Here is a 14,179-nt window from a genome sequence, read left to right on the forward strand (position 1 = left end):
CCAGCTCCAGACTTCAATTAAACTGACTGAAAGATTATGATTTCATCATATGCACATCAGGCACAATCCTTCCCGTTAGGGGTTTAGTATCATACCATCATAATTATATATAACATATATGAGAAGAACATAACCCGTGTCATGCCAACAACTGTTTTTAGAATAAATGTGTTTAGTTCCGATGCAAAGTTACACACTGACCGAATGTTTTATAATTGGTTGGGACATTATGCTTTTCTCAGGACAAACACCATGTTTCTACAATAATAATACTGTTTTATCAAACAACTTACAGAACCATTAATATGGCCTTTGTTAGTCTTTAATTATTTTTAATTTTAGTTTCTTGTGTATAATTTGGAGTTTAGTATGGCGGTCATTATCATTGAACTAGTATATATATTCGTTTAGGGGAAAGCTGAAAGACGCCTCTGGGTGCGAGAACTTCACGCTTAATTGAAAACCTATTGGTGACCTTCTTTTGTGGTCTGTTTTTTAGTCGGGTTGTTGTCTCTTTGACACATTCCTCATTTCCATTCTCAGTTTTATTTGGAAACGCAAAGTAGTATTAGTTTCTTGTTTTCTGTTTTCCTTTTTTTATTTGTATTTACCGTCTGAAACCACTAAACAAAATTTAGAATCAGACTATTTGTTTTGACGTTATTCGAGCTGCTGTATAATTTTACTGAACAATTACAAAGAGCAAAAACATTGTGTCGAACTTAAATGAAATCATTTAAAAGTAAATGTAATTTATTATACAGAAAAAATTTAGTTTCTATTTTCTTTATTTTATGGAAAAAGATTTCTGTCATTAATCAGAAATATAATTCTTTAACAAACATATTAAGGTTTCTGTATTTTCTTCCTTGTCTCTTTAATAAATGTAGACACACAGTTATGATTTTATATAAAATGTAAAGTTATTCAAAAATAATCCACTCTAATATCGTTAAAGACCTAGCATAAAAAGATTAAACAATGCATTATTGTGTCATATTTGGTTTTTGTTCGTAATTTTGTACATAGATAATGCCGTTGATACATGTATTCTCGTTTGAATTGTTTTACATTTATAATTTCGGGGCCTTTAATGAAACATGCGGTCTGGTCTTTGCTCATTGTTGAAAAACACAGACTGACATATAGTTGGTTAATATTATTTTTCGTTTTACATTATAAAATATCTATACAGTCATAACTCTAAAATCTAGCGTATTTTACCATAGGTTGATACGGTCCGCACATGAAGGTTATAATTTGATCAGAATTTTTAAACGAAACATATTAAAAAACGCATCCTTATGAGGTAGGCGATGATGTCATTTGTACCTGACTTCCTATATCGACCTTCTGTTCTGACTGTTATTCATAATTACATGTTGTGTGCAGCAAAGTAAAGTACAACCCGAATAAGGAAACAAAATGAGAAAAAAAATACAACTAGTTTTTCTGCTAGCAATACATCACTAAGCATATTTATTTAACTATTTTTATATGTTGCATTTTTATATGAGTTGATCAACCTAACTTAATATGCATTATAAGGAATGACTTAACATATTCTATTACATGTAAATTTAAAATATGCAGATGAGGCACTTTAGCCAACTTTGTAGTAGGAGTATAAGTATCAACAAGTAGGGATACCCCCTTTATCGTTTGTCATCAGACGAGATCAGACATACTATTCGACAAATTCTACTTTTAATTTTTGTACTCTTATATATACTTCCCATCCGTGGCTATAATTGTTAATAACCATACACAGTATTCAAACACTTAAGCCACTTGTATAAACACTTATTTTAGTTAGAGATGGTTTCCTTTCTTATAAGTACTGTCTTGTTGACAATTTATTTGTTATTATTTCAACATTTTTGTCATTTGCAAATGCCATCTTCTAAAGTGCGTCTTGACTCATTTAGTAAATAAACTCTCATAGATACTAAGATTAAAATTTTTTTTTTGCATCAGACGCGCGTTCCTTCGACATAAGACTCACCAGTGACGCTTGCATAAAAAAAGTTAAAAAAGAAAAATAAAGTACGAAGTTGAAAGCATTTAGTAAATTATCTATCTTCTATTTATTTAAGATATACTGTTCTATTTTGAATAGCGTTGCCAATTTCTTTTTACTAATGTCACAGATGAACTGGTCATATTCGTCGACTGTGACAGCCAGGGTTTCCCCTGGGTCAAATATTTTTTTCGCCACCTCTTTTGCCAAAACAAAATATTTTTCGCCACTTTATATTTTTATTCGCAAAGTAAAATAAATATCCATTTTTTCTTTAGATATTTTTTTCTTCTACCCCCTCTTCCTCCTTTCCTGTTGAAGGATAAAGATTAAAGGCCGAGACTTTTCTTACTTTCGAAAAGTTTGGATTAACCCCCCAAATATGGGATATCTACGGAAGCCCATAGGGGACCTCAAAAAAAAAAAATTATTTCGTTATCTCAATATAAATATCGTTATTTCGATATAATTAAATCGTTATTTCGATATAATTACATCGTTATCTCGATATATTTATATCGTTATCTCGATATTTAATTTATTTCGTTATCTCGATATAATTATATCGTTATCTCGATATTTAAATCGTTATATCGATATATTTATTTCGTTATCTCGATATAATTACATCGTTATCTCGATATATTTATTTCGTTATCTCGATATAATTATATCGTAATATCGATATATTTATTTCGTTATCTCGATATAATTACATCGTTATCTCGATATTTATATCGTTATATCGATATATTTATTTCGTTATCTCGAAATAATTATATCGTTATATCGATATTTATTTTGTTTATCTTGATAAATTGACGCGTCACGTGTTTATTCCAGCATGGCGTCTAGGAATGAAGAGGAACCGAACGTGAGTGTGATTGTTGTATTTGTTTATATCGATTTGTTGACTTATCACAAGTAAAAGTATTTTTCTTTATCTTTGTGAATGTTCGGCATGTATATACTATATTAAATGTATTCTATTTATGATTCGCAATACAGGAATCGTGAAGTAACAGGACTTTGGTCCAAAAAGGTCTGCTAAGTATTAAGGTTCTGTCCAAGTCAAAATGTAGGACATCAAAATGGAATTGTCAATATGGTTATTATTTCAAAATTGTTATGATTTGAAAATATATTTGTGTCATTGAAAATAGGCCCCAAACAGTTGAACCAGATATCGAAACAAGGTCTTAAACACCGTGGAAATCCCCATCTTGTTCAACTGAAAGTGAGCACTGTTTCTGTATTGAATGTATTATCTACTAAATAAGCTAGGGTAGGGTTTTGTCACTTAGATTTATATTTAAATACTATTAAATTCTACATACACATGTAAATAAATTAAACAAAGAATGCATGAGACTTAGATATTGTTTTTCCGACGGCGTCAGCGGCAGCGTTCACAATTTTCACGTTTATGATTTAGCTGAAGTTACACATGAACCACTGATACTAGATCATAATATTTTTTATGTAGTTGCATTAGTATCCGGTAGTATATTTCGGATACATGATGATTTTACGCCTATGACCCCGCAGTCACGGTCCATTGACTGGTGTTTTCAATGCAAATTCAATGCTAAAGTTTGTGATATTTATAGATTATTTAAATATATTGTATAAATCCATATCGGCCCGGTTATCATCCCGATACCCGATATCGACTGAGTCGTAGTCGGGAAGGCGCAAAAATTTTGGCCGGGTATATAATTTACAAAATATGAAGTAAAAGGTCCACTACGCACCCTCTCAATCCGCCACTGAATGCGCCTCACGGACAATTTGCAATAGGCGAGACGTATCTCTTTGTTAACAGTCATAATTATGGTCATATTGGTTACACCTAGGTAAGACACCTATAGGGTTCAATTGTAATCAAAGGGGTGACGGTCCGATAGGTTTAGAGCCGAGTTGACCCATCTAAATTTATGTCCGTTTCGTTCCCCTATTAGTGCATGCCCCATTTGCAGCACAGGACTTAGTTGTAAGTTACCAGAAAATTCCAATAACCTAAAAGCTATCTTAATATTACGTTGGGCAACATAGACAGAAGTAACCTATTCATCTGGTATGTGATAAAGGACAAGCTATTTTACGGGCGTTTTGGGCATATCTATAAACAATTCTAAAAAGTAAAAAGATGTGTTCTAGTCTACATCTACATTGTCATTGTACGTTTAACCACAGGCTGACGGGCACAGGGGTTTCTTACAATTTGCCGGGTTTGCAATCCATACGAACCCCGAAAAGGTTGGTATGGATAGTAAACCCGACAAATTGTAACAAACCCCTGTCAATACTCGACTCTTCCGGTGGGTGCAAGAAATTGAGTACTTTTTAGTTTTATAAGATAAAACCAAAAATATATAAAGCAAGTATAAATAGATATAAGAAGATGTGGTATGAGTGCCAATGAGACAACTCTCCATCCAAGTCACAATTTGTAAAAGTTAACCATTATAGGTCAGAGTACGGTATTCAACACGGAGCCTTGGTGCCTTAAAGTATGATAGAAATAAAGTACTAAAGTAAAATAAATAAAAAAGGGGGTACCCATTCGCTTTTCGTTCATCTGGCCTGAACCAATCCGGTTCCATGGCGGTACCACTACCAGGGAAATAATCCCTGCCGGCACATGTACAGCTCAAGTCCACCATTTGACCTACTTGGCAAATGGGGGACTGAACAGACTAGAAAGAAAGTGTTGAAAGCTCCCTCTTGAAGAATACCAAGAAGTGAGCCTCAGCTACTGTTGCTGGTAAAGAGTTCCAAACGGTCACTGTTCTTGGGGAAAAAACTGTATTTGTAGCCAATAGTCTTGGGTAAAATATTGCTGGTCCTTTACCCTATTTTAAAGCATTGACCCTAAGCACTTTTTTTCCTAATATGCACTATTAAAAAGGTACATTTTGTAGTCAACAAAATTTGGGTATATTCACTGTTTTTACTGAACACCCCAGATTTGTGGTGTTAAAAAAGCACAGTATACAGGGACTTCCTTTTCAGTTGATGAAGTTGAAGAGGACTTTAGGTTTGCATTCTGTCCCTCAGTCCTGCAAATTAGTTTTCCACATTTTTTTTATGTGGTTGCAGATATTTATTTCACATTGGTACAGTACGTAATTGCCATGACAATTAAGTTACAGATCAAGTTTGCATTTTGTTTTGGTCGGTTGTTTTGTCACTGAGTTATGGCCCTTTGACTAAGAAATATAGTGAATATTATCTGACAGTTTTCCACACTTTTTGTCTTTGTGCTTGCAGATATTTATTTTATATTTGGTACATTGCTTTGCCATGATAAGTTACAGATCAAGTGATGCAAGTTCCAATTTCATTTTGGTCTGTTGATTTTTCGAGTTATGGCAATTTATAAAAATAGTGTGAATTACTGGCACTTTTTTTTGGCTGTGCTTCCACATATATTTATTTCATGTTGTTTTGAAACATTTCCAAACTGGCTTTGATGATTGAAACACATGAAATGTAAACAACTCTTATCATGCTCATCACGGGTATAAACATGACATGATTTCATCTTTTTCATGTTGGAAAAGGACAAAATAAAATCCTCTTCTTTGGACAGAACATTTTTAATATTAAAGTCAAAATTCCACTTTATTCTTTATTTCAACATAAACCTTTTTTTTATTTTTTTCACTTTTTAAGTACTAGTAATACATTTGTAGGTGAAAAAAGCTCATACAAACTTCAGATGGTCATCTTTAAAAAATTCTTTAACTTTTTCAAATAGACTTTGATTTTCATAAAACACGACAGCTATCTCATGTTTATACTATTCTCACAAATTCCAAAGTTATTTGATATTTGGTTTATTGCTTTCAAATTTAATGTTTAGCCTTTTTTTATAAAAATATGTGAAAAAAGTTAGATTTTTCAGTTCGGACTACATTCAAATGGAGTACACCTTTAAAAAATGTATAACTTTTTTAATTCAACTTGAATTTTTATAAAACATGACATCCATCTCATTTATATATTTATCTTACAAATTGCAAAGTTATTTGGTATTTGGTTTATTGTTGTCAAACTTAATGTTTTGATTAATAGGTGAAAAAAGCAAAAATTTTCAGTTTGGCCAAAATTCAGATGGTCACCTTTAAAAAAATACTTGACTTTTTCAAATCAACTTTTATTTTCATAAAACATGACAGCTATCTCATTTATATACTAATGTTACTTATTCCCAAAATGATTTGGTATTTTGTTTATTGCTGTCAAATTTAATGTTGATTTCAATACATGAAAAAAGCTAGATTTTTCATTTTGAACTAAATTCAGATGTCACCTTAAAATTTGTTTATAACTTTTTTAACTCAACTTGTATTTTCATAAAACATGACAGCTAATTCAAGTATACACTATTCTTACTAATTCCAAATTGATTTGGTATTTAGTTTATTGCTGTCAAGTTAAAGATTTAAATAAATTTGTGAAAAAGCTAGACTTTTCAGTTCTAACATAATTCATGTAATTCAAATGGTCACCTTTAAAAATTACCATAACTCTTTTCAAAACAACTTGGATTTTCATAAAACATGACAGCTATCTCATTTATATACTAATCTTACAAATTCCAAAGTTATTAGGTACAAATGTATTACATGTAGGTTCATTGCTGTCAAATGTAATGTTTTAATTTATAGGTAAAAAAAAGCTACAGTTTTCAGTTCAGACGAAATTTTTCGATGGTCAACTTTAAAAATTTCTATAAGTTTTTAGCTCACCTGGCCTAAAAGACCATGTGAGCTTTTCTCATCACTTGGCGTCCGTCGTCGTCGTCGTCGTTAACAATTTTTCAAACATCTTCTCCTCTGAAACTACTGAATGGATTTGAATGAAACTTAAAATGATTGTTCCTTAGATTATCCTGCACAAAGTGTGTGCTTCGATTTTTGATCCGTCAAGAAACATGGCCGCCGTTACTTAAAATAGAACATAGGGGTCAAATGCAGTTTTTGGCTTATATCTCAAAAACGGAAGCATTTAGAGCAAATCTGACATGGGGTGAAAATGTTCATTAGGTCAAGATCCATCAACCCAGAAATTTTCAGATGAATCAAACAAACCATTGTTGGGTTGCTGCCACTTTATTGGTAATTTTAAGGAAATTTTGCAGTTTTTGGTCATTATCTTGAATATTATTATAGATGAAGATAAACTGTAAACAGCAAAAATGATCAGCAAAGTAAGATCTACAAATAGGTTAATATGACCAAAATTGTCAATTGACCCCTTAAGGGGTAAATGTCCTTTAATGAAAATTTTTACAATTTGTTCATCATATTTGCTAACTTTAAAAAATCTTCTCCTCTGAAACTACTGAATGGATTTGGATGAAACTTAGCATGATAGTTCCTTAGATTATCCTGCACAAAGTGTGTGCTTCGATTTTTGATCCGTCAAAAAACATGGCCGTTATTATCTTGAATATTATTATAGATAGAGATAAACTGTAAACAGCAATAATGTTCAGCAAAGTTAGATTTACAAGTAAGTCTTTTACAAACTTCATTTGAATGATCAGTAGGGTGTATAAAATAAAGTTTGTGTTTTATTTTCTATTTCGTCAAAAAACATGGCCGAAGGCATTGTTTACCATGTGAGCGATTCAGGCTCTTAAGAGCCTCTTGTTTAATTCAATTTGGATTTACATAAAATATGACAGCAAACTGCTTGACATAACGCTTTATCAAGTTACTTGTCTTGTATAACATGGCTTTCTTCAACAACGGTGGAACACATTTAAAAGCATTGTCATTACACCACATGTCAGTAGTATTTGAATGATGTATGCCTGTCTGGCTCAATGGTTTGAAGGACACTTTATACTATATGAACTAACATGTACATGGGACTCCAACTTATTTTGTTGAAAAAACAGAATGGGACATCAACTTTTTGTCCCCTGCGTAAAGTGTTGCGGGGGGCATGGAAATATCGTGCATCCGTCCGTCCGGTCTTGTTAGCACTCTCAGGGGTACAATTCTTGCCAGATTTTTATAAAACTCATACTATAGGTTAATATCAGCAATATCTTGGACAAGTTTTAAAATGGTGGACGATTGACTTTTTTTAAAAGAGTTTATATACCGGTTGGAAGTATTAAACTTATGGAAAATGGCTTCGTTCACGCTCTCACGGGTACAATTCTTGCCAGATTTTTATAAAACTTATACATGTACTATAGGTTGATATCAGCAATATCTGGGACAAATATAACATATAAAATAAGTGCAATGTCTTCATTTGTATAACCGTGGGACTTCAACTTTTTTTATAGTTCATTTATGTTTTGCACTGTCCCATGCCTTGAGAAATTTTGACCGGTCCCTAACAGATCAAGTTTGAAATTCAAACAATGTACAACTGGTCAATATTTTGTGAGAATGAGTACATTTTATTGTCTCTTGTAGTTGGACATGGATGACAACCTGGATGTTGTGGTTGATTTCTTTGAAAGAAGAAATGTGGAAAAAAAGTACATACAGAGATTAAAAGAGGAGAAGGTTAGTATTGTAGTTCAAGGTCAATGTCGTAATCAATTTATTCCATACTTTAATATTAATGGCCGACCATGAAAATATAGCAATAACCAAACATAATCACCATGATCACTGCCCTATAGTAACAGTAAATGTTTGTCAGTTCACCTGTCTGTCTGTGTTTCCTACAGTATACATGGCTTGACTGATATTAAATTAAAAACATATACACATACGATTAACTTAGACATGCTTGAGGAAGCTCCCTTTGATTTTGAAGCTTTTTATTATGCCCCCACACATATGCATTGACACATTGTCAAGTTTTTGCCATGTCCGTATGTCCCTCCCGAAACTTTCTTCACAGATTTCTCTGTTTCTATTCAATAGAATGATTTGATTTGTGGTATGTGACTTTGACATGATGAGTTGTACGCTGAAAGTAATTGTCAGACCCAGCAGCTGTCCACTTCCTGTTTGACGGAACATTGAAATTTTGCATAATGCTATATAAAACAATTTTTTGTAGCATTTGTCTCAGCAATTATTGGTCGGAATGAATTGATATTTGGTATATGACCTTGCCATGGTAAGTTGTGCGTTGTAAGCACTTTTCAGATTTTTGCGTAATTTTCCTCCTTAAATGGCAGCCATTTTCCCACTAAAATTGATCTTTGGCAGATTTTAACAATATTTGGTATATATTAAGTAAACACAGTTTTCTGAGTTGATTGGTGATGACAAACATTTGTTACAAGCCATGAATTTGAATGATATTTGGTTTGTAAGGTAAACATGGTATATTGTGTTGAATAGCCACAAGGAAAATTAGTTGCCAGCAGCCATTTTCTTTTGCGCTCCTGTATTCAATACAATTTGTCTATCCACAATGATGATTGTGTCAAAGAGCAACTGTCAATCCATATCAGCCTTCAACGTACAGAGTTACACTGTATATTGGGTTCAACTAGTGGGGGCATCTATGTCCCTACGGGCACAACCATTTGCCAGTTGTTTCCCTGTGTTTTGTCTCACCAGCGACTTTTTTCCCAGAAGCGACAATTGATATAATTTTTTGGATCACCTCATTAAAAGTCTGGGTGAGCTTTTGCGTTCACCTTGCATCCGTCATCCGTCTGTCCATCATTCTTCTCTGAAACCCCTGAAGGCATTGTTTCAAATTTGGTAATTTTTATCTATATGATATCTTTTAATACCAAGTTTGTGAAACTTATGGTCACCCGCTACAAAAAGACCACAGGGTCTGACCCACGTTTTTTGCAAATAAGTTAAAAACGGTAACAGGGTTGAGTAAAATTGATCAGCACATTTAGATCTACCTATAAAGCCGAAATTTTGAGGTCAACAGAAAACCGGTCAAGGAGTTGTGTCCCTTTATTTGCAGTTTTTCCAAATTTTCATCATATTTGATCATTTATCTTGAAAACTGTGACAGCTTGAGCCTTTAATAGTTTAAATTACAAATAGTTCAGATCATCAAGAGAAGGCGGAGAAATTTTCTGGACGTTTCAACATGGCCGCCATTTCAAAATGGCAGCTATCCAAAAGTCAAATGAATTCATAAAAAATCCAAAGATGATCCAATTTTCATGGAAATCAGTATAAAAGAGATTCAAAATGGCCCTCGTAAAAAAACAAAAATTGGCATCAGATTTAGACGAAAAATGGTTGTTGTATTTTTTGTCATTGAACTGTCGATTTTCAAAATGGCGGCCATTTCACAGTTAGCGATGAAGGGTCCTTGGAGCCTCTAGTTATTATACCTGTTAAATGTTTCACTAGGTTCTTGTCCTGATTATGCATGGAATATTTGTGACTGGACATTTAGCAACAAACTCAGCTACTATACATAGTAGACCATGCAATGATATTTTGTCAAGAAATAGATAGTAGGTAGTACATCTGGGTTCACTAAGAATTTGGTCATTCCTACCTACTTTTGATGCTCATATATTTATCAATAACAGGAGGGACATCCTGTGGCTCATAGACACATTTTCTAGTTTAAGCAGGGCATCTGTGACTCATGGACACATTCTGTCTTCATTAGGGCCCCACATTGAGGATCTGTTGATAATCGTCATATTTAGATGTACATGTACATGTATTATATGTATTGGTATTTTGTTGGGCAATGTATGATAAATATGGGTTGAAAAATCTTGCCTGTAATTATAAATTATGCAATTCATTGACTGCTCCCTACATGTGTAACTTCAAAGCATATTTTAGCAGCGATTGATGCCGTTCAAAATTACTGCACTTTTCTTGTATCACTGGAGAAATGTCGTACACAAGCATCGCACAAGTTGGCACTCTGAGGCTGGTGGGGAGCAAGAAGGTGAACCGTGGTTTATTTTTATCAATAGTACCGCTTAAGTAGACGCTAGAGACTAGCTGTCTTTACCTTGTTGTAGGGTATGAACGATTCGTTCATTGTTGAAGACCCTACATCAACTGTCAAGATGACGAACAGGAATAAAAGCCCTATTCATTGATAATTTTTTATTTATATAATATGTGTGTTGTGTGCGATTTTGACCCATGTACATTTACTCCATACCCTTTTGTTTTCTATGTACACCTTTTAAATTTTTGTAATTGTGGCGCAGGACCCTCTGTGACTTTGTCAGTATTCCAGCTTCTGGTGTAATCTCATTAAAATTCTCAGGTCTCTAAATTGAGTGTAGTGATCTTAATAATGCTGCTTAACAAATCAATTTACTGTATTATTTCAGATGGATCCCCAGACATTTTTAGCGATGTCAGATGAACAGTTACATACTTATATACCAGCATACGGGGACATTTATGCTGCCAGGAGATACTTTAAAGATCTAATGAAAAGGGAACATAAAAACCAACGAAGTGATTCTCTATTTAAAAAACTGAGGAGAAAGATGGGAAAAGAAAAGTCCTCAGATAGTGAGGAAGAAGGTGAAGGTGACAAAAAAGGCACAAGAAAAAAATCCAAGAAGACAGATGGATTTCAGCTGCACAGCAACAGAAGTGAAAAACTTCGGGGCAATTCAAATGCAAAAAAGGCAGTCAGACAAATTGAAATAGGATGGTTTGATTATGAATATGATGACAATGCTTATCACCAAGTGAAAACCCCAAATGGGGGAGGAGCCAGACATGTATCTGCTCCAAAATCTTGGCTTCCAAACGATATAATGGAACATGGGAAGAAATTGTTTTTTAGAAATGGGAAGTCCAAAAAGGGAATGGTAACAGAGTTTGATTTTGAAATACGAAATTTCATGGGAGAGTCTATCGAAGAAGATTGCACAGTTGCAGATTTGTATGACGAAACAGGATCTCGTCAACTGAGATATTATCTTTATACAAAGAAAAGAACAACTTCAATACTAGAACAAGCCATAGATGAAAGTCAGTTGGAATTGGAGGAAGATGAAGATTTACCTGACATCTTATATACTAGAAACTTGCAAAGAAGCATATCAATGTCTACATTACCTGACACAGGAAATCCTGGTACTAGTACTCCCTTACCTAAACCTTCATCCTCAATAAATCAGATTGTGACTCTGAAAATTGCATCAGATGACGAAGGTATAATTTTTTGTCCACAGGAAAATGACCATTACCAGTTATTACAGTCCTTAAATGCAGCAGTAGATATTTTACCACCTTCAGAGTTATCAACATACCTAGACTCTGTTGATGAAACTTTACCACACAATGAATCGTCAGCAGGCAGTGCACCACAATCAAACACATCAGCTACAGGGGGACATGAGCAGACCAGTACAACAGGTATTGCATTACCTGTTACAGAGTTAGAAGATGTTAGAAAACAGGATATTGTAAGAATTCATAAGAGTAACCTATTTATAGAAATGATTAATCTGTTTAAAACAGGAGAAATGGATTTTTCCAAATGTAGAGTAATCAGAGTTAATGCAAACGGCCATGATGAAAGAGGAACTGGAGAAGGTTTTTTAAAAGATGTGTTCTGTGAGTTCTGGGAACTCTTCTACATGAAGTGCTGTGAAGGAGCTGACATTAAAGTGCCTATTTTAAGGCATGACATGCAGCAAGAAGAATGGACAGCTATTGCATACATTCTTGTGAATGGGTTTAAGACAGTTAATTATTTCCCTGTACAAATCTGCAAAGCATGTTTCGAAGATGCCTTGTTTGGAGTACCATATGCCAACCTAGTTGATGCATTTTTTCGATTTGTGCCAAAGACTGATAGGGTCGCATTAGAAAAAGCTTTCAATCACTTTCAAGACAGTGATTTAGGAGATCTTATTGATGTTCTTGAGACATATGATTGTAAAAAGTATCCAAGCCAAGATAACATTAAGAACATTATTCAGGAGATAGCTCACAAAGAAATCATACAACAACCTAAGTTTGTTACTGATTGCTGGAAGAGTGTATTTCAGACAAGACTTCATTGGAATCAAGAGACACTTAGCAAAATGTACCTTGAGATGTGTCCAACTGTCAACAAGATATTGAAATCTTTGACCTTTCCGGAGTCATTAGATCTCAAAGGGCAAGTAACTGCAGGGTACCTGAAAAAATTTGTTAAGGGATTGGATGACAAGGATGTGCATAGCTTTATGAGGTTTTGTACTGGTGCTAATCTTAGCTGTGACATAATATTGGTAGAATTTACAAAATTGTCTGGATTGCAGCGAAGACCAACAGCCCAAACTTGTGGAAACATATTAAGGTTGCCAACATCATACGAATCTGCTGCAGACTTAAGAGAAGATTTTTTAAACATATTTGAAAGAAGGGTGTGGGATATGGACTATGTATAAGTAACTTTAAATGTTATGGATTGGGATTGGAAGAATGAGCAGTTTGATTTTGAAGCTTACACTATTAGTTAAGACCAAATGATAAAAAAAAATCTTAAGTTATAGGGCCTACTTGAATATTAGATTTTCACAACCTTGACATTAAAAAACTAATTTTGCAGTTCAGGGATATTATTTTGCGAATTACATGTAAAATAGAGGGAAGTGCAAAATGTTCATAAAAACAAGATCTACATCCTACAAAATTTTAGTGTAATCACACTAAGTGGTGTAAGGGTTTTTAATCAAGAAAACCTTTTTTCACAGTTTCTATTACTATTGGTCATTATAAGACTATAATACAAATGATGATAAATAAATAAATAGCAAAATTGTTAATTATTAATAAATGATCTACAAACATGTACAGGCGAATTTCAGTTACTACCATAGAAATAATTTATTATCTTGAAAAATCAATTTTTATTTAAGAGCAGCTTTGTGATAATATCTCAAAAAGTATTGTAGGTAAATAGTAAACGTGTTTACATAGAAATAAATCAATCACCTTGCAAATTTATACCGTTGGCTTTAAAAGAGTTGACCTTAAAATATGCTGTTTAGCTTGTGCTTTTTTTTTGTCTGGTAGGCAATGTCAACTCAGTTACCAGGATTGTATTTTTTAATTTGTTGTGAGCAAAGGGAATTTGTTCAAATAATCTTTGTCAGTATAGAACTATTAGCTGTAACCACATGTTATGTTAACACAAAATGACAAGACATGTCATATGACATTTTTATTTACTATGCCAGGCAATGCTTCTTTGTTATCTGTCAGAAAT

The 14,179-nt window shown here is 33.5% G+C and overlaps 1 protein-coding gene across 1 annotated transcript; it reads left to right on the forward strand.

The window, feature by feature from the left end:
* The first annotated feature begins 8,427 nt into the window (after positions 1-8,427).
* On the forward strand, positions 8,428-13,764 carry LOC139527277 (uncharacterized). Its single transcript, XM_071322620.1, has 2 exons — positions 8,428-8,559; positions 11,295-13,764. The coding sequence occupies exons 1-2, from the start codon at positions 8,473-8,475 to the stop codon at positions 13,356-13,358; spliced, it is 2,151 nt and encodes a 716-aa protein (XP_071178721.1). The 5' UTR covers positions 8,428-8,472; the 3' UTR covers positions 13,359-13,764.
* Positions 13,765-14,179: the final 415 nt, after the last annotated feature.

Source organism: Mytilus edulis, chromosome 6 (genome assembly GCF_963676685.1).
Source record: "Mytilus edulis chromosome 6, xbMytEdul2.2, whole genome shotgun sequence".
Taxonomy (NCBI): Eukaryota; Metazoa; Mollusca; class Bivalvia; order Mytilida; family Mytilidae; genus Mytilus; species Mytilus edulis.